At 39.6% G+C, this 19,789-nt stretch overlaps 1 protein-coding gene and 1 long non-coding RNA gene across 5 annotated transcripts in view; one reads left to right on the top strand and one right to left on the bottom strand.

Moving 5' to 3' along the window:
* The window catches only part of LOC310710323, a 34,176-nt gene extending 27,954 nt beyond the window's left edge, over positions 1-6,222 (top strand). The window contains exon 3 of the long non-coding RNA XR_014527934.1: positions 4,863-6,222. This is a non-coding gene — a long non-coding RNA (uncharacterized lncRNA). The remainder of the gene's footprint in view (positions 1-4,862) is intronic.
* Positions 1-19,789, bottom strand: part of HEATR5A (HEAT repeat containing 5A) — a 58,809-nt gene that overhangs the window by 8,684 nt on the left and 30,336 nt on the right. For 3 of the 4 annotated variants that reach the window (XM_083505642.1, XM_083505641.1, XM_083505644.1), the window contains 16 exons: positions 18,590-18,695; positions 17,466-17,656; positions 16,344-16,503; positions 14,753-14,942; positions 13,424-13,593; positions 11,890-11,916; positions 9,045-9,183; positions 7,315-7,494; positions 6,269-6,508; positions 4,842-5,023; positions 4,281-4,349; positions 3,724-3,903; positions 3,113-3,344; positions 2,157-2,405; positions 1,422-1,549; positions 1,052-1,199 (listed from right to left, as the gene is read on the bottom strand). In XM_083505642.1, coding sequence (XP_083361768.1) covers positions 1,052-1,199; positions 1,422-1,549; positions 2,157-2,405; positions 3,113-3,344; positions 3,724-3,903; positions 4,281-4,349; positions 4,842-5,023; positions 6,269-6,508; positions 7,315-7,494; positions 9,045-9,183; positions 11,890-11,916; positions 13,424-13,593; positions 14,753-14,942; positions 16,344-16,503; positions 17,466-17,656; positions 18,590-18,695 — 2,591 coding nt within the window. The remainder of the gene's footprint in view (positions 1-1,051; positions 1,200-1,421; positions 1,550-2,156; positions 2,406-3,112; positions 3,345-3,723; positions 3,904-4,280; positions 4,350-4,841; positions 5,024-6,268; positions 6,509-7,314; positions 7,495-9,044; positions 9,184-11,889; positions 11,917-13,423; positions 13,594-14,752; positions 14,943-16,343; positions 16,504-17,465; positions 17,657-18,589; positions 18,696-19,789) is intronic. The other variant, XM_083505643.1, reaches the window with a different exon arrangement.

Genomic DNA, 19,789 nt, shown 5'->3' with positions numbered 1-19,789 from the left:
ACTGCCACCGCGCCACCAGCGCACAATTAATTTCTGTTCTCATCCTGTGGCAAAATTCTTAACCTGAGGTACTACTTCCAGGTTAGCGCAGTCTGTAACCCGAAGTGTTTGTAACCCCAGGTGTTTGTAAGGTACCACTGTATATTAATTCTGACGCATACTATGCTTAACAGCTATGTTCATTATTAAAAGGAGGGAAGACTTAAATTACCATCACTAACTAAAATAATCCTATATGGGCGCAGCTCCCATTTTCAGAAAGAATCTAATGCAGGACAAATATGGAAATAAATTAGAAATGCAGGTTAAAAATCTACTATTAGCATTATGCTACCGGTGAAAACAGGGACACGGGTGGCACTGTGGGTTAAACCACAGAGCCTAGGACTTGCTGATCAGAAGGTTGTCAGTTCGAATCCCCACGACAGGGTGAGCTCCCGTTGCTCAGTCCCTACTCCTACCAACCTAGCAGTTTGAAAGCTCGCCAGTGCAAGTAGATAAATAGGTACCACTCTGGCAGGAAGGTAAACGGTGTTTCCATGCGCTGCTCTGGTTCGCCAGAAGCGGCTTACTCATGCTGGCCACATGACCTAGAAGCTGTACGCCGGCTCCCTCGGCCAGTAAAGCGAGATGAGCTTCGCAACCCCAGAGTCAGTCATGACTGGACCTAATGGTCAGGGGTCCCTTAACCTTTACCTTTACTGGTGAAAAGAACCGCAGCAATTTATTTATTTTTACTTACCATGGCCCTAAGATATTTATTCAATTCTAACACATAATAAGAAGGGCCCTGCTTAAGGGTGGCAGGAGAAATTTGAGCCAGAGAAGAGAGAAGCATGAAACCTGCGTGACTCGCAACTCCCTACCGTTTATTGTGTGAGATCTTGCTTGTTTTTAACTGATGTTGGTTTTCTCCTGTTTGTTTTCTTTTTTGTATTTTGCTTTGTTTTTATGAAGTTTTTATGTATTGTCCTCGATCAATATTTTGTAAGCCACCTGGAAATATGCTGGAAAGCCAGCATATTAAGTTAAATGCCAGCAAGAACAATACCTTCTGCACTTCTCCGTTTTTCCTTGACATGTTCCTGAGCTGCCAAAAGAATCTGTCGAACAACTTCTAGAGCAGCAAGTTGAATGTCAGGGGACTCTCTCGTCACTATAAGCCGATGTAAAACATTCAGCAGCTCAACACTCAGCTCCTGTATAAAGGGGAACAGGAAAAGTGTGGAACACACAATGCAGCAACACACATGGTGAAATGTATCACAGAGGCTATTTCAAGCGTCCTTCACATTATGTCATGAGAAATCACGATGAGAGAAAACGAAGGAAGCAATTTCTTAGAGACATCGGGTAGAAGCAATTATTGTTAACACAGAACAATTCGTAATTCATACTTAGGATTTCCAATAGATTGTTACCTGATCGCCACCAATCTTAGACCTTGGCCAAGGAACATCAAGCAGCACCCGTAAGGCATGTAGGCAAGAAGTAATATTTTCCATTCCTGCATCTGACCGAGGAGAACATAGAAATTCCACACTAATTCCTAAGAAGAGAGGAGAGAAATTATGCTGTGAACAGGATCAGAGTTGAATTTCCAATAAAGCATCAGTCAATCGACTGGTTTGGAAATATCTGGCCCCTGAAATTTGACTTGTGCTGTTGTTATCCATCTTTTGGTGCCAGATTTTTGCACCAGGCATTTGAAATATGATTTTTATTGGGCCTGTGCTGGGACGAGTATATATTAGTACTCTTCCAGCTGTATGTTTCAGTTTTGCTTTGTTTTAAATTGTTATACACCCTGAGATCATTCAACATGAAGGGCGGATTAGAAATCTTTTAACAAATAAGATGTAAGTAAATAAAATTCCAATTCCCAGAGACTGGGAGAACTGGGTTTCAGTTCCTCTGACATTCTGGGTTAACAGTTCTCAGTTAGATGGGACAATTAGCTCAATTAGATGGACCACTGGCTTGATTCAATGAAATAATGGTGAAATTTTGTAGTAATCCCATACAATGCAGAATTTTATCAACAGTAGCATATTAACCACTTCAACATGTGCCTAACAGCTCATACTGATTTCCAACGACAATCAGAAAAATTACATGAGAAAATAACACCAGGAAAAGTTCATGCATTTACTAACCCAAAACAAGATGAAATCTATCAGTGTTCACGTCTTCAGGTGATTTTACAGCAGCTCTAGATGTTGAATCTTGACACATTGTAGTTGGGGTGACAGGTCGAGAAAGGTTAGTTAGACCTTCATCTGAGTCACCTACAAGAAAACCTGTGCTGGTAAGCCACAATGCTGTTGCATGAAGAATCAATGCCCAGGAGTTTTGATAGTGTGGCCTCGAATTTTCAATTGTCTCTGCAGTATAGAAAGCACCACCTACAATTAAAAGCAACAAATGTTTACATATTCCAAACAGCTCAAGGTAGCTTTGTATTACTACTTTAATTACACTTTTTATGGTTAAACAATGAGGAAGGTTTGGCCAGTTATTCTTTAAAAGTAATATTCACAAATCATCAGAGATGACTTCAGTAAACTTCTTTTTAAATTCTGCAGTCTTACAGACATATTATCACTTATGCACCCACATTTTTGAAAATTTCATTTAAATTTCATTGGCTACATTCTAATTTACTGAATCAGGCCCAAACTATGTGGCAACAAAATTAGTATGTATTTTATGTGTATGTATTTTGATGAACTGAGTCATGGGGGTGGGGAAGGGTGTGTGTGTGTGTGTGTGAATTCAACAGTGCTTAGTTTGTTTTGGGTTGTTTGTTAATCTTGTTTTGTGGATTATGAGTGCAACAATGCCTTGTGAATCTTATGACTTGTGATGTTTAGCTTAATTTTTAGTCGTTTTCTTAACAGTATTTTACAGAAGGTGGTTGTTTTACTGTTGATTTGCAATTGTTTTGCTGACGATTTGTTACTTATTTTATACGATTTATGTTGTAATTGTGATGTTTTATTATTGTTATTCTTTGTAAGCTGCTTTGTGACTCATGTGAGTGAAAAGCAGCATAGAAATATAATAGATTAATGAATGAAATGAAATTGTATTGTTCTATTTGCCTGCCTACCTTCAGCAGGAAGTTGAGAGGCAAATTCTGAAGGCAAAGTTAAGAGAGTATAATCCTGGAGTGCAGCAAGCCAGAGTTTGCTCAGATTCCCCAGATCTGCTTGGACTAGCTCCAGAAGTTCATCCACTGGAGATATTTGATCCCTGCAGCTCTCCTCTGTGATGTTTATTACCAAGGGTGGTCTGTTGACATTGCTTTGCTTTTTCTGCCTTTGTACTGCAACTATATAGACCTGTTGAAACAACAACATGAAAGGACAGTCTCATTGATAGGCCTTTGAATATAGGGGCAAGACCTACTGGGAAGTGTTGCTGAGTTGTATGCCTGTTCCTTGAATAAACAGTTAACTTCACTGGCAACTGACTCTGCTTCTTCGTGCTGACTTGCATCTGACTCCAGCCCTGACAACTGAATGGACCAATGGTCTGACTCAGTATAAGCAAATAGGAATGCTCTCCAATTCCTTGAACATCAGGGTGAAATCCAGGTGTTTTTGCCAAACACCACAACTCAAAACTGGAAGTTGACCCCTGTAGATATTCAAATGTCTGATCCACAAGTTATAATTGCAAAGTGCTAGTGCTACCATAAATATGTATATTAAAAAGTACCTCTGCCCAAGCTTTCAACACAGCTAGGATCTCCATAACTGATGTGCCTTCATTGTACAGTTGACTTTGGGCTTCTTGTCCCGCCTGTATTTTGGTCAAGGATGTCACAAGCAATTGATGAACCCTCTGAAGGTCACTAGGGTCACTTACTACACCACTTGCTATCCAGGCACTGCAAACCTAGTATGACAGAACAGCAAACAATATAGTTATTTTTGTAATGCTACAAAACACTATGCCTGGGTTTGTGCTCTCTTATTTACTTACTTACTTAGGTTATTAGCTTTCTCTCTGCTCTGGCAAACCCATTATGTTTTTTTTTTTAAATAAAATTTTTTTATTGGTTTTACAAAATTTTTAAAACAATACAAACATATAAAAAGACCTGGCAAACCCATTATGCAATCATATTTAATGTTCAGAGGTGAAGCAGTCTCAAATACTAATTTTTAAGAGACAAGATAAAGATATAATCTTTATCAAGTTTTACCTGTGATTGGTCAAGAGTTGATGAAATTTGAATTCTATATATATATATATAGTTTTAAAAAACTTGCCTGGCATGCTTTTGCTGTTACATCAGGTGGTGTTTCAGAAGTAAAAGCTGGTCTAAGCGCTGCACCAACCTAAAATAAAATAATTTGATAACATGCTAAAAAATATTTGAATATTTTGAAGAAACTGGCAAAGTTAACATATTCTTACAAATCTGAGTATGATTCTCTTAAAAGGCAAAAGGTGCAACATGCAGAATTATTCCTAATCGCTTGCCAACTTGATGAACATTTTGGGACCAAGTTATACATTTCAGTTGCCACAGAGGCTTTCTGGTTTCTGCTACTCTTTATACTGGTAATTTGGTAAGCTAATTTAAAGTAACATATGTTATAAAATATTTTCCAACAATTCATTTATTTTAGGCCAGTTCCACCACACATTTACAAATTCAGCTCTTGATTCACTACAGTGATGGCTATTGTTATAAATTCTATTCAGCCTGTGTAGTAAGACGCCAATAATATATTCCTTTATAACACAAGTTTTCAAGTGTGATGTAGGGTTAACTTTTAATATGCATTTTATTTTTCAAATGCCTCTAGAACCAAAAGCCTACTTACATTTGCTTGATATTGTTCCAGAATCACATGACCTGGGAACTCTGGCTCCGGCACAGTAGCAAACTTCCGAACAAGAATTAACAACATCTGAAGGCCAGAAAGACGAAGCTGGTCACTGTGATCCGTGGCAGCCATAAAAGCCATGCGGATCAAGTCAGCTAAGTGCAGTACTAGGAAATCATCTGGTGGGGTGGGGAAGGAAAACATCATTTTGTTAATATGAAAAATGTAGTTTAGTGTGGACACTTAAAGCATGGATGCCTATCTCCCACCCCCTCTTCTTTCCCGTCCTCTGAATTGTACACCTATACATAAATAGGCATCATTTCCTGCTGAACCAGGAAACCACCAATAACAACAGCAGATTGTCAACATTCTGCGTAGAGTCAACATTTTAGGTGCAACATCTGGAAAAGTTTGCTTCAGTAATATTAACTTCCAGGGATAAAGCTGTGTTAGTCTGTAGCAGGAAAAAAACCAATGAAAGGGTTTGAGACATCTAAAAGATGTAACAGATTTATTATGGCATTAACTTTATGGACCAGATTTCATTTCATCAGAAGTGTGAACCATTACCCTCAAGTTGACGTTTCTATATGGAAAAAGCAGGCCAAAATGGTCTTAAAATATAAAAAGTCCATGTTAATTCAATTAAAGTTCAAATGTCTGCAAAGTTACACAATAGCAGTGTTGGATGACAAAATCCCAGGTTTACTCTCCAGTCAAAAAAGGCTCCAGAGTAGTCTAAAGCCACAAGTTATAAAAACATCCCCTACCTTGAGGATTAACATCTAAGAGACATTACAGAAAAAGGAGGAAACATTGGGAGGGAGGAGGGAAAATGGCAATCTCGGGCATTAGTTCATAGTTACTGAAAATGCCCAGCTGGAATGGAAACAGTTCAAGGAGAGGATGAGCAAAATGTCTGGCCTTTCAGCAGAGCTGGCAGAAAGGATCTGTAGAACCATCTCTCTCTCCTATAGTCTGATGGAATGGCTACTGCTAGATGCCAGCTTAGTATATGTAGCAGGACAGGAAGCCATACTGTGGTTTGCTTTTTTACTCAAATAGCCATTTGACCCCACTGTTACATTTCCTCCCACCCATCTATATCCACCTGCCAACTAAGGACAATACAACATGTATCTAATAATACTATCTGCATTAAGTTGACTCTAGTCTCTGAAAAGTTTGTGCCATAATAAATCTACAAACCTCTTTGTTCTTCAAGAGTATTCATTTTTCTCTTGCTCACAAATAAGCCTACTAACAATAATCTGAATACACACCTCAACGAATGACTATTGCAATAGCTGGAAAGAGATTTTGTTGGATCCCATTAAGCTACAGTTTGTCAAATTAAATTTAGATTGCAATCCTATACCCACGTACTTACAGTTGATGTCTGCATAAACATGAAGACATACCTCTTGAATCTCTTTGCTTCATTTCTTGTGCCAGAGCTATGTCAAAGTGCGCGTTGCCTGCATTCTCACACTGGCCAATAATTTTACACACACACTCTGCAGCAAATACTCTAGTAGACCATCGAGGATGAGGGAAGGGGTGCAGCTTTTCATTGTTTTCCAAAGCTAATGCAAATTCATCATCCCCTTGAGCTCCCTCTTCTTCTTGGGTAGTGTCCACTGAAGCCACTGTGATGAAATCTGCATTGAGATAAAGGGAGGTAAAGTGCAAAACACTTAATGGATCAGAGTACTGTTGCAGCAGTACCCATCAAAGACTTGGGGTGTATAACAGGGCAGAAGGGGAACAGGAGGAATAGAGATAGGGAGGAAGAATGAGCAAGGAAACAGAGCAAGAGGTGTGGGGAGTGATGCAAAGGAAACTTATTTATATTAAAAAATGTAACAAAACTACAGTCGTACCTTGGAAGTTGAACGCCTTGCAAGTCAAACGTTTTGGCTCCTGAACACCACAAACCCAGAAGTGAGTGTTCCGGTTTGCGAACGTTCTTTGGAACCAAATGTCTGTCACTGCTTCCGTGGCTTCTGATTGGCTGCAGGAAGCCTTGGTTCCCGCTTTGGAAGTCGAACAGACTTCCGGAACAGATTCCGTTCGACTTCCAAGGTACCACTGTAATAGAAACTACCAGCAGCTATGTCCAGGAAAGTAAAAAGGTCTTTCTTTGTGCCATGAAGTAGGCACCAGCAAAGCTTTGCTAGGAAGAGAATCCCATAAAATCAAGTACCACCACTGAGAAGGCCCATTTCCCTGGGGCCACCTGACTCCCTTCTGAGGAGGGCCTCCAATGATCACACTGCATGTGGCTCCTCCTTTTCCTCTGTGGTCTTCTGACTTAGAAGTTTTTATGAGTCACTCTTCTCACTTATTACATGAAATTACTTGTAAAATAGGTTAAGATATCAGCTGATAGTATGGTCAGTTGATTCATTGATTCATTTATGTAATGAGAAAATCTACTTTCTAGGAAGAAGGCATCAGCACATACCAGCAGAGGCAGCTAGAACATCTTTGCAGAGTTTAAGCCAGAAAGAGAGTTTTTCCACTCCCATTGATATAAGCATATGGCTCAGGGTCTCTCTGATATCTTGGCATAGTTTTGGATCCAGTTCCTTGTCCAATAAGCTCAGTAATGCACCTTCAAGGCCTACCTCTCTGATGTTAATGCCTGCAAAAGCAACAACAGTGTGATCTGAATTCATCTGCTGAGAAACAAGCATGAATCACAGCACTTTAAAGCTGACAAAAGTTTTTAAGTGCAATACCGTGGCAAAATATTTAACCCTGAAATAATAGCAAAAGGCTGTTGCTCATCTCATCTCTCTAGCATCCTTAATGCCCAAAGCATAACTAAAACCAAACACACTTCAAGACATTCCCTGCCTCTATACCATGTCTCTGATTTCCCCCCATGATTCCATATAGTAAGAAAATGTCTTGGGGGAAGTGTCATTGTATTATTTTTAAACCTCATTTTTAGAGCCACAGCAATAGTCCAAATTGACTTATTTCAGCCCTCTGTTCCAACATACAGATGCCTATTCCTTTAATATGACCAACATGCAGCTCTTGGAGATGTAAAGAAAGAAAATTAAAGAACCATCCCCACTTCTGACAGAGGTAGTCACAATTTAAGGGGAGGAGTTATGCTGATCCCTGTCCATTCAGACAGCAGACCACAAACTAGCAAGGTCAGCATGGGTAGCAGACTCCAAAGGAAGGGTTGTACACTTCCATACCCTTCCTTCTGTTGGGTTACCTCTATGACACAAAACCAGCCATGGACGAAGCTGGTGATCTGTTGATCATGAAAGCTACATCCCAAGTTACAATATAAGGTCAGAAATAAGTTACAATATAAGGTCAGAAATAAGCTCCTACAAGCCATTTACTTCAATCAAAATACTTATTTATTTCATTTGCATTCCACCCTTCTTCCCAAAGACACCCAGGACAGCAAGCAACAAGTGATTATACATCTTTAAAGTAATTCCAATACTGGGAACAGTCTCAGCTTAAAGAAGGAAGGTCTTCAGTAGGCATCAAAAAGACAAGTACGACATAGTAAGGATTACTGTGTGTATCCAGAAAGCAGGAAGCCAGGCCTGCCTTTCTGAGCAAAGTGTGCAAATCGGAGACCAAACAGGCAAATAAGAAATACGTGTCTGTTTCTGGACTCTACTGCTTTAGACTGCAAAGTGAGTGATTTCATGAAAAAAAAGGAGCAAACCCCCCCCCCCACCAGCCTTGCACATACAAAACTAGCATGCGAGACAGAAGACTGAGACAGATTCATCTCTCTGGCATGACAGTTTTATAGGAGGATATAGTTTTTGATGTGGTGCAGCAGTCAAACTCCCAGTCCTTCAGTTTGAAGAACTATAGGTCGGAACAGATAAACCTGTGCCTTTTGCGCCTCCAAGCAGTCAGTTTGCAATACACAAATATCTGCAGGATTTTGCATGGCAAGATACAAGTTACACAAAACCAAAAAAATATTTAAGAGGGGAAAACATGATGAGTGACACCCGGCTATGGTGGCCTGCTTGTGCTTAGCAGGACTCTGCTCCTCTCTCATCTCCTGCAATCCCCTGCGTTCCCCCAGAATCAGGTCTGGGTGTTTGGGAGAACATCCAGAGGTGACTCTGGGAGTATAGAGGGGAGAGGAGAGAGAAGTCCTGTTGCATCCACTGATACAAGGTTGAATCTCAATATTACCTGGACTAAAGTCTTCTCTGCTGTCTTTAGCAAGGGCCACAGCATGTTCAGATACCTCAGCTGCCTCTCTTTGTACAAGCTGATGCAAACAAGCTAGTACTGCTCTCCTCAACAACAGATATGAACTAGAGAGATTCACCTGAAATATATAGACAAAGGATGTAATCTGGGTTGCACTTTTATAGGTGGTATCTGAAAGACAGGAGCCTGAAGTTCTTTAAGCAATAACATTTCTGAAACAAAATTAGAAATCAGATATTAGAGAAGAAAAAGCCAGAGGACAGTAGTAAAAATATCTGAGTCAACCTCCACTATCTTGACTGTGTCTGGCTGGTGTTAACAGTTCCATCTATTGTTTCATGTTAAGTTTTTCTGTTGTAAATCACCTTGAACACACTTGGGGGAAAGGTGGGATACAAATATTTGTTTAAAAGCAAATGAACAGAAAGATTTCAACTACTTTAGCTATGAATAAACTAAACCCTTATAAAATAAAACCTATTTTTGGTTGTAGTCAATTAATAAGCATCATTTATTATTTTGCGCCCTCAAAGAAATGCCATTCACATCACAGGCATATAATCATTTTAAATAGAACATTAAAAATGTTATAATATGGCTAGGAAGTTGTCTTTTACTGAATCAGGCCATTGGCCCATCTAGTTAAGCACTATCCTATATTGACTGACAATGGCTCTCTGGGGTTTCAGACAGAGGTCTGTCCCAACATTACCTATCTGTGAATGATAATATAATAAGGGATGCTATGAATGGTGAAATATTGATATCTTTCTTACATATACACAGTACATCAAAGATACTGAACTAATATAACACCAATCCTGGCCTGACTACATTGACTGCCAATTAGTTTCTGAGCCCAATTCAAAGCACTGGTTTTGACCTATAAAGCCTTAAATGACTTGGAACTGCAATACTTCTCCCCGTATGATCCAACCTGGACCCTGTGATCATCATCTGAGGCCCTTCTTCATACATGAGAGGTCCGGAGGGAGGCAACAGGAGAACAGGCCTTTTCTGCTGCGACTCCCTGCTTAGGGAATGCTCTCCCCAGGGAAGCTCATCTGTTGCCTTCTTTACATATATTTAGGAGCCAGCCTGCTTCTCCCAGGCCTTTGGCTAATTAAACAACCTATGGCCTTTTAAAGAAGGGCAGGGGGATTACTTTTGTTTGTTACTATGTTACGTATTTTTGTGTTTTTATATTGTAAACCGCTCTGTGATCCTCAGGTGAAAGGAAGTATAAGGTAAAGGTAAAGGGACCCCTGATCATTGGGTCCAGTCGTGAATCACTCTGGGGTTGCGGTGCTCATCTCGCTTTATTGGCCAAGGGAGCTGGCGTACAGCTTCTGGGTCATGTGGCCAGCATGACAAAGCCGCTTCTGGAGAACCAGAGCAGTGCATGGAAACGCCGTTTACCTTCCCACCGGAGCAGTACCTATTTATCTACTTGCACTTTGACGTGCTTTCGAACTGCTAGGTGGGCAGAAGCTGGGACCAAACAACGGGAGCTCACCCCACCGTGGAGATTTGAACCACCAACCTTCTGACTGGCAAGCCCTAGGCTCTGTGGTTTAGACCACAGCGCCACCCACATCCCTTTGAAAGGAAGTATAGACATCATAACAACAACAACAATAACAATAACAGGCTCTCTACCAATGGATATGGCATACTACAAATACCCCCTTAGCAAAGCCTGCAGCTCTCTTACATTAGCCACCAAAATATTGCTGTTTCAATACTAGTTTAGAGAATTTCATCATCTTAATTTACAAACGCAGACATATTTAAAATGTACAAATTTTGCAGACTCATTAAAACTACTCTCAATAAATTCCCGAGCATATTAAACTTGCTGAATTATATCTAGGCCAGAATGATAGTATCTACTAAAATTTGAGTTTAAATGGAGGTTCTAAAATTACAATGAGACCAACTAAATGAGCATGGAATTATAGAGGAAGTTAACAAGTTCTTTTCTATCTTGTGTCCATTTAGAAGCCTGAAAAATGGGGCAGAGCTGGATGCATGCTACAAAGAAACCTTGTTGGGAGGTCATGTACCTCATTTGTCAATGGGAACGCATCAGAATGATAGGAGTAACAAAAGGAGGTAAAATGGACACAAAAAGTGCTATGCATTCACAGTTAATCAAACCGAGTCTGCATCTAATAATTTCTTACGTTGCGGCATGCACACTAACTTATAAAGGTAATTTGATGCATAGAAAAATATGCCTAGCACATATTTAAGAAACCAAAAAATAATAAGATGTTTGAAGTTAAGATTTCAAGTATACAAATGCTTTATGCAACATTGATTCAAGCTGATCTCACACTGAGATTTATGCATGCTTAAAAAAATGCCAGTTCCTTTTTTTATATGAAAAAGCCAAAACACACAAGCTTAACTGCAAGACAAATAACAATGCTCATTTCTGATCTCTTTCATTTTTAAGAGACTGAAAATGGCAAAAACAAACACAGAAAAAAACAGGAAAAAAATGCAAGCAGTACATACAAACCACACATACAAACCACACCCACACACCCTTAAAATGGTGGTCTCTCTTTTTTTTTAGTTTAAGATGTTTTAAGTTAAACTAATGCAAAAATAAAATAGACACAAAAATAAAATATACACAGCAAAGTGTGTGTGCCAGCTATAAAAATGTTAAGAAAGAATTTGGTTAGACCGGAACAAAACATAACTCAACATGCTAAAAGTTTTTCTTGACATTAATGGTTAAATAGAGAAAATGAGAAAATTAAAAGAAGAACACTGAAAATTGCTGAAATTTTAACAGTGCACAGAGACCTACCAACACAGAATTTTCCAACAAGATCTCCTGCACAAAAACAAATGATAATCCAGTCATGACAAAACCTAGGTATCAGAACCCATAGTGATCCCAACCTTCAACAATGGAAAACAAATTTACTGCCACAGGATGAGCACTTGCACATTTCAACTTTCATTATGTATTACTCCGGGTCCTTAAAATGAAAAAGCCAAATGCCAATACTAACTGCTGAAAACAGCTTTCTTGATTTTACTGTTTTATCTTTTGTAAACCTGCTTTGAGGGTTGGTTTCTTTTTTAAAAAAACAAGCAGTTTATAAATCTTATGAAACAAACAAACAATGAACTGATAATGTTAAATTGCATTTGAAACCAATTTATATTTTTAAATTTACACCAAAGTACTTGCTGCTTTTTAAAAAGAAAAAGCAGACCATAATACCTATAGCAAGATGGGATAGTTCATATAAGGTCTTAATCTAGAGAAGCTTGGATGCTATGAGCCGTGGCTGCCTTTGGATTGCAGCCAAAAGTTGTCAGGAGCAATTCACAACTAGTACTCTGAAGTCATAGGACCCCAACCCAAATGTGCTGCCAGAGCTAGACAGAGAGCCTAATCATCACACAGTCTGATATAAAATTATGTCCACCAAATCTCTACACTGGGGCTCATTGGGACTGGAAGAGTGGAAGGCAGGGAGATGAAAAGTAGGTGGAATCATAACCCAAGTAATTCTAGTTTTGTCCCCATCCTTCTCTCTGCTGTCTTCTACAAGGGGAACACAGAGACTAATGAGGAAGAAGCTGACAACCAGGGCCTCCCTAGGAACTGGTTTTAAGTAAGTCATGGGGGGGGGGGCTGAGGAAGGCAGAATGGGCTAGTGAGGCAGCACCAATGAACTGTCTCTAAAGATTCATTATAAAATAATATGTGGGAGTTTTTTCTCTTGGACAACATTAAGTCCATATATTTCTATTCAAAAATTTCAGTATTTTAGAATGAAGACGTGGCAAAAGCATTCACTAACTTTGTATGTTTCCTATGTCTCATTCCAACTCAGGCAACATTATTTTACAGACCTATCAAGGAATCATTTACTAACACATAGTGTAATGTGATACACAGATGCCATCAACTGCTAGCAATATTCTTCTGCTGCCCACACAGGACAGAACCAGTAAGTGGTTACACTAAAGGATAAACACAAACCAGACACCACACCGACAATTTTCAGAAGCCAGTGAGAGAACTTTGCAATATCCTAGGACGCTCTGCTAGTAACCAAAGACTCACCATACTTCCAACAAAAATTTATGAATTGTTTCCTCAGAACACTTTGTTCATTTTCAGTTCCCACCCTGAAAAGGCAGGTATTCAAAGAAATTAACCTGCCTCATGGAAGTAGTGCATGTTTCAGTTTATGCATCTGAAAAAGTGGACTTTAATGACTAAAAAAGTATGGCACATTAACAATTTTTAAAGCTGCAGTTCCAATGCTCTGTTTCCAAAGTTACAAAAAGAGGGAAAGCTTAACATGTAAATATGTACTTACACACAGGCACCGTACGAGGCTAGACAAGTTTACATGACGAGGAGCAAACATATGAAGTTGCTGAAGGCAAGAGATGGCTTGAGCTTGGACAAGGCAGTCAGGATTATCTTGCATCACTGCACAGCCTAGGAGACAAGATGCCCTCAAGGCTGAAACTGTAGTGCTGCTGCCTATAACACAGGACAAAGAAGGAAGGAGAAAGATTTCCCTCTGTCATGTTCTTTTCCCTCAGATAGCAGTTAACAACACCAAAAACTGCATTACTATTTGTTCAGCGTGTGCACCGCCTACGCTAAATCTTCTAGATTACTTCTAACATTTTTAAAAAACAGAAATACATAACTGAAAATACATAGGCTCACAAAACATCAAACAATGAAGTCCCTGCGCTAAACAAAACTATATGTAAAAAAAAATTTCCCCATACAAAAAGAGCAATAATAGAAATTACTGAGACAAATTGGCCAGGAGGAAGATGTTAACTCTAAAGCCCCAGAACTGTGCAGGGGCAATGCATATTGGGACACTGGCATGGGACTAAGCTTTACCCCTTTCCCCAGTCCTAATTAGGCCCCCAGTGCTGGCAATTTGCATGAGAAAAAACCTGATTAGCTTCATTAGGAGTTCCTTCTCCCGCTGCCCACCCTGCAGACATGAGATCTCAATCCACATTGCAGCAGGCAGCAGGTGGTTGAACACCCTACCTTCCATGCCAGGGTCCTTGAATGACCTCTCACCCTGCACTGGCTAATTTCTGCAATAAAAACCACACACCCAAGGGCAAAGAACATGGTCAATGTCACTTGCTTGGGCCTCAACCAGATAGTTGATCTAGGCAATCAGGGAGAAGGGCACCTATGTGCACCCAGAGGGAAAAGTTGCCTAGACCTCAAGACTAGTAGGGGTTCTCCAGCCAGGGGGAAAGAGCACTGGTCATTTGAAGCACTCAAGAATAGAAGCATGCAGGTCACATTCAATTTACCCATTAAATGAGCTTTGAGGGCTACAAACTACACCAGTGTTTCTGAGACTTGTGTCTCCAGCTGTAGTTGGACTACAACTCCCATCATGCCTAGCTAGCAGGGCCAGTAGTCAGGAATGTTGGGAGTAGTAGTCCAACTACAGCCGGAGACACCCAAGCTAATGATGTGATTGTGCAAGACTTGGGGAAAAAAATTGTCCCGATATGCAGAAGTCTGAACATTGTTTTAGTTCTTGCTGTACTCCATACACATTTCACTAAGTGAGAACTAGCAAAGCATTATCTCCCAGCTTCATGATCAACAGCCTGGTTCCTGTCTTGTCATTATGTCGCAAATATGTGCATACCTTGCAACTCAGGACCCAAAGTAGCGATAAGTGCATTTAAACAGCGACCAAGGCTTTGATGAACTTCAGCATAAGCAGGAGGCACAGTCAACAACAACATAAGAACAAGAGAGAGGGTAGGTTCCACATGCACGTGATACAGAGGACCAGCAGAATCAATGACCAGTGACAGAGAATGCAGTGCCCAGGTCTGTAAAATACCAAAAATGCTGTGCTGTCACACATACAAATGCACAAACATAAAATAATTTGCAAACTGTGACCAAAAAGAAAATTATTGTGTAAAATGAGTGTACTTCTGTGAGATGGTGCTAAATAATATACTAATAATTCAGTACGACAACATGACTGGAAATGATAGGAGTTTAAGATGAATGACCTGAAGAAACGTAATTGCTCCTCACGGCAGGGCTAAGGGAAGGGAGAAGTGAGTAAGTACCGATTCTGGCATACATGAATAGAGACATGATATAAACTGGCCTGTACTTTCTTGCCTTCCTCAGTGGCAATAGCAGCTCACTTAACTGCTGAGGGTTTTTATTAGGTAGGTGAGGGAATATAATTAACTATATGTTATTCCCTTACATGCCCACGTGTGTGGGTTAACTGACAACATGATCAGTTTATATTTAGTTTATAAATCACAGTTGAACATTCATCTTTAGAGGCAACAGCATTAAAAATAAGTGAAGGTGAAATACTTGTGTTTACAGCAAAAACAGCTTCAGGCATATGCATGATGCTGGAATGATTGAAGGCACACCTCCTTCATGGCTGGCTGACGACAGAGAGTACTATATGCTTCTTCCTCTCCAGGAGAGGAGGGGGAAACCACATCACACAGAGACTTCTCTACCAATTACGTTTCTATGGTCTGAGTCTGTCTATCAGCAATACAGCTCTATGGCCTTAACTCTTAGAAAAGAATATCCATAGTTATATTTTACTGCATTTCTCCCACACCTGCATCTAAAATGGAGATCAGAATATATGGCCCTAGCACGTGTAAGAGGAGGGGTGCGGTGCCACATGGGAATCCACGCAGATCATCTCTAAGTGTTCATGCTTATCTAAGAGCTGATGCCCACCCCCCGTGTGTGTGTGTAAGTTCAGGGAGCAAACACTGTCCTTGCCAACCTGAGTTTGAAAATTCCATCACCCTCTTGCCCTCCATCCCTGTTTCAGAAGAATAAACAGAAGAACTGCAAGGAGGAAAGGATAGTGAATAGGGCACTTTGAACAGACACTGATCCTTCACCCCAGATTCATGTGCCTTTCATGGTGAGTCTTCACGTCCCCCAACTCAGTTCAATATCAGTCACAGCCAACAAGAAGAACAACCAACAAGAGCAACAACAACCAAGTTAACAGCTCAAGGATTTGAAGTCTGCTTTTATGAAGGAAGACATACTTTACAAAATGACTATGAAACAATACTCAAATGAGATAACATTTTTTAAAGGTTTGCTTGTTCATAGTTATATACGGGTGGGGTATAAATAATAAATCTGTTACACTACTTTTCCACCTGAAGGTCCTCAAAGCCACTTACACAATAAAAAAAGGAAAAACAGTTGAATCCAATAAATACCTGTACTTCAGGTGAAGTGCTGTCCTGAGATAATGTATAAAGTATTCCAACACAAGCATTCAGGTGCTGAGTGGAGCCTATTCCTCCTAGATATCTATAGAGGGATCCCAGAGCCAAAGAATGTCCTGTTCTTGATATTACATCTCTGGCAGATTTTAGTCTATGTATTATAAAAAATAAAAAAATAAACTGGGTAAGAGATGCTTTGAGCTCAACTTGGTTTTGGGGAAAGTGTCACATACATGTTAAATCAAATGAAATTAGAATGGTGATTATAGCAACTGAGTCCAGCTTTACAAGATAACTTTAGTGAAGCAAATAGAAAAAAAATATGTTACTGGTGTCAAGTCTCCTCATAGCTAAGTGGTATCCTCTGCCCAGAACCCAGAGGAGAAGCTGAATGAATTATTTGCATCAATATTCACAATGGAAGATATACAGTAGCAGATCTCAAAACTGGTTTTTGCAGTTTGCAAACTAACTTTTGCAGGATGGGAATCTGACAAACTGAGGCAGATAGTGGTAATGAGAGATGAAGTTCTTGGCCTAATACACAAAATGAAAACTGACAGATTACTGGGTCTGGACGGCATCCACCTGTCAAATGGCTGACCTTCTAACAAAAATAGATAACTTGCCCCTCAGATCAGCTTCCATCCCTGAGAACTGTAAAGCAGTAAATATCACACCCATTATTTAAAAGGGATACAGAGTGATCCTGGAAATTACATTTGTCCTAGGAAAACTAGTGGTAATTATTGTTAAAGGGAAAATAACCAAGCTTATAGAAGAACAAGCCTTGCTGAGCGAGTGTGGCTTCTGCAAGAGCAAGACCTGTTTCACTGAATTCTTTAAGAATGTCATCAAGCATCTGGTTGACACAGTGTACTTCGACATTCAAAAAGCTATTGAGAACCACCAGAACATCACACAGAGGGAAGAAATGGGAGATTTTTTTTCATCTAGCAAACTTAAAAGCTTGCACAGATGGAACATTCATCATGACAATGAACTCTACCCTTGAAGCTTTTTCTTACTTCTGAGTATATATGCATAGGACCAAGCAGTTCATTTTGTAGTACAGTGCAATGTAACAAAACAATGCAATAAGAAGTGCCTTACTTGTCAAAGCTAATTTGCACCAATCCAGCAGTGAAGGTACTGTCAGCAGCTACTTGTGCAAGTCTGGCTAAGGATTCTGCAGCAGAACATCTTAAGAGTGGGTTACTACTTTCCAAGGCACTCATCACTAAGGTCAGGGCAGAGCTTCGAATTTCTTCAGAACCTAAATTTCCCTTGCAGCTAGCCAGATGCTAGAACAAAAAAAAAAATTTTTTTTAAAAGCTCAGTATGTAGATACAGCAGACAGAATTTTACAGGGATAAAGACTATCTATGCAATATCCCTACAGGAGTAGTTCCAAAGGTTGTGTTATTCTACCACTCTAACCTGCTAAATTTTGGGCAATGATGCCTGAAAAATGAATATAAAATATATAATCCATCTTCACGTGCATGAGCAGTTTATGAGCTGTAGGGAAAAGGTTTTTTCCAGACAACATCAAGCAGATGAAAACAGAGGTGGGTTGCACATATTAGCAGTATATTTTTCCATTTGACTCTAGATGCAAGAGGAAGATAATTATGTTGCCAATACAGGACACCTCCAGCTATACAAACATGGTTTCCGTTAGAGAGTTTCTAAACAATAGTGGAATGTGGATTCCTGCATTGCACCAGTTTTTCTCCTTGTCAATTCAGCATGTTTTAAAGGTCAGAAAAGACAGTGTCCATCATGCAATTCCACAGTGTGCACGAGGTTAAGAAATAATAAACGTGCTCAAAACGTTAAAGAGTCTGTAACATGTTCCCTTCAAAAAAAGAAGTGTATAAAGCACTTCTAAAAACAGAAAACTAGGACAAAATCTGGTGGATGGTAAACAGAAAGAAAGAGAGAGAAAACATTTTAGAAGGGGCAAGCAACAAATACGCATATTTAAAGTTGCATTTATTGAAATTATATTCAAACTCTAAATTTTCTTCCTGGTGATGAATACTTACAAAGAGTATAGAATTTAGTACAATGCCACAATAATGTGATTTATTTTCAAGGACATAGAGCTCTCAGAAGTATTATTCAAATTTTCTAATTCACAGAAACAGCACTATAGTAACACCTTTCAATGTTTAAGGTATAATCACTTCTTAGCCAACGGACCTGTTTTTGTAACAAAGGGAGACTCTTACCTTCAGAACATTAGAAAATGCTGATAGAACATTTTGCTGTACTATCTGCTGCCGTGATCCTTTGGTTTGTTTTATAGATGTCAATAATTGTTCTAATACTTGCAACCTTAAACACATAAAAACAGGAGGAGACAGGGGATATAACTAATCTCTCTGTTATTCAACCAAGTTCAGCAGATATCAGGTTGTTGAGCAGGGAACACTGCTTTTGCTGTGGCATGTCTCCTAGTGTAGAACCCACTATTTCCCAATGTGTCCTTGGGGTCCTTTCTCTGGTTGTCTGTTAACCCCAATCTAGTACACCTTTTATTCTATCTATCCCTTTTAAAAAAGACTATCATCCAACTTTATCATTCTAAGTAACTACTATAACACTTCATATACAGTGGTGCCTCGCAAGACGAAATTAATCCGTTCCGCGAGTCTCTTCGTCTAGCGGTTTTTTCGTCTTGCGAAGCAACCCTATTAGCGGCTTAGCGGATTAGCGCTATTAGCGGTTTAGCGGCTATTAAAGGCTTAGCGGCTATTAAAGGCTTAGCGGATTAGCGGCTAAAAGGCTATTAGCGGCTTAGCGGCTTAGAAAAAGGGGGGGGGAGCGGAAAAAAATCGGAACACTTGCAAGACGTTTTCGTCTTGCAAAGCAAGCCCATAGGGAAAATCGTCTTGCGAAGCAGCTCAAAAATGGAAAACCCTTTTGTCTAGCGGGTTTTCCGTCTTGCGAGGCATTCGTCTTGCGGGGCACCACTGTATTTTGTTATGTTTTTAAAAAGTGATGCATGTGAACTTATTTGCATATATGGATATACACCCACACTTCATAAATGAAAAGCATTTTGTTGTTTGTGTTCTGCATTTTGCAAGATATTACATTATGTAGGATTGAGAAAACAGGTGGGAAACAAGTAACTATTGCTGCTGCTCCTACAGTGGCTGGATTAATATTCAAAGTGGCCTATCACAAATGGCCAAACAATATCTTTTAACTATTCTTCCTCCCCACAGCCTATTCTCTTCCTACCTGCTCACCATCAATAGACCCCCTATGTGCTTGTTATACCACAGATTGGTTTCACAAATGCTTGTGCACCTGAATTAGAAAATGACAGGACAGGAAGGTGAAGGAGCTTCATAAGAAGTTGTGTATGCACATGAAATATTAAATTAGAACTAGATTGGGAAACAGAAAAGTGTTCATGCATG

This window comes from Podarcis liolepis, assembly GCF_965112155.1.
Source record: "Podarcis liolepis genome assembly, chromosome: 1".
In the NCBI taxonomy this organism is placed as follows: Eukaryota; Metazoa; Chordata; class Lepidosauria; order Squamata; family Lacertidae; genus Podarcis; species Podarcis liolepis.
The sequence above is the reverse complement of the archived record's forward strand: the minus strand, read 5'-3'. Positions and strand labels throughout refer to the sequence as shown.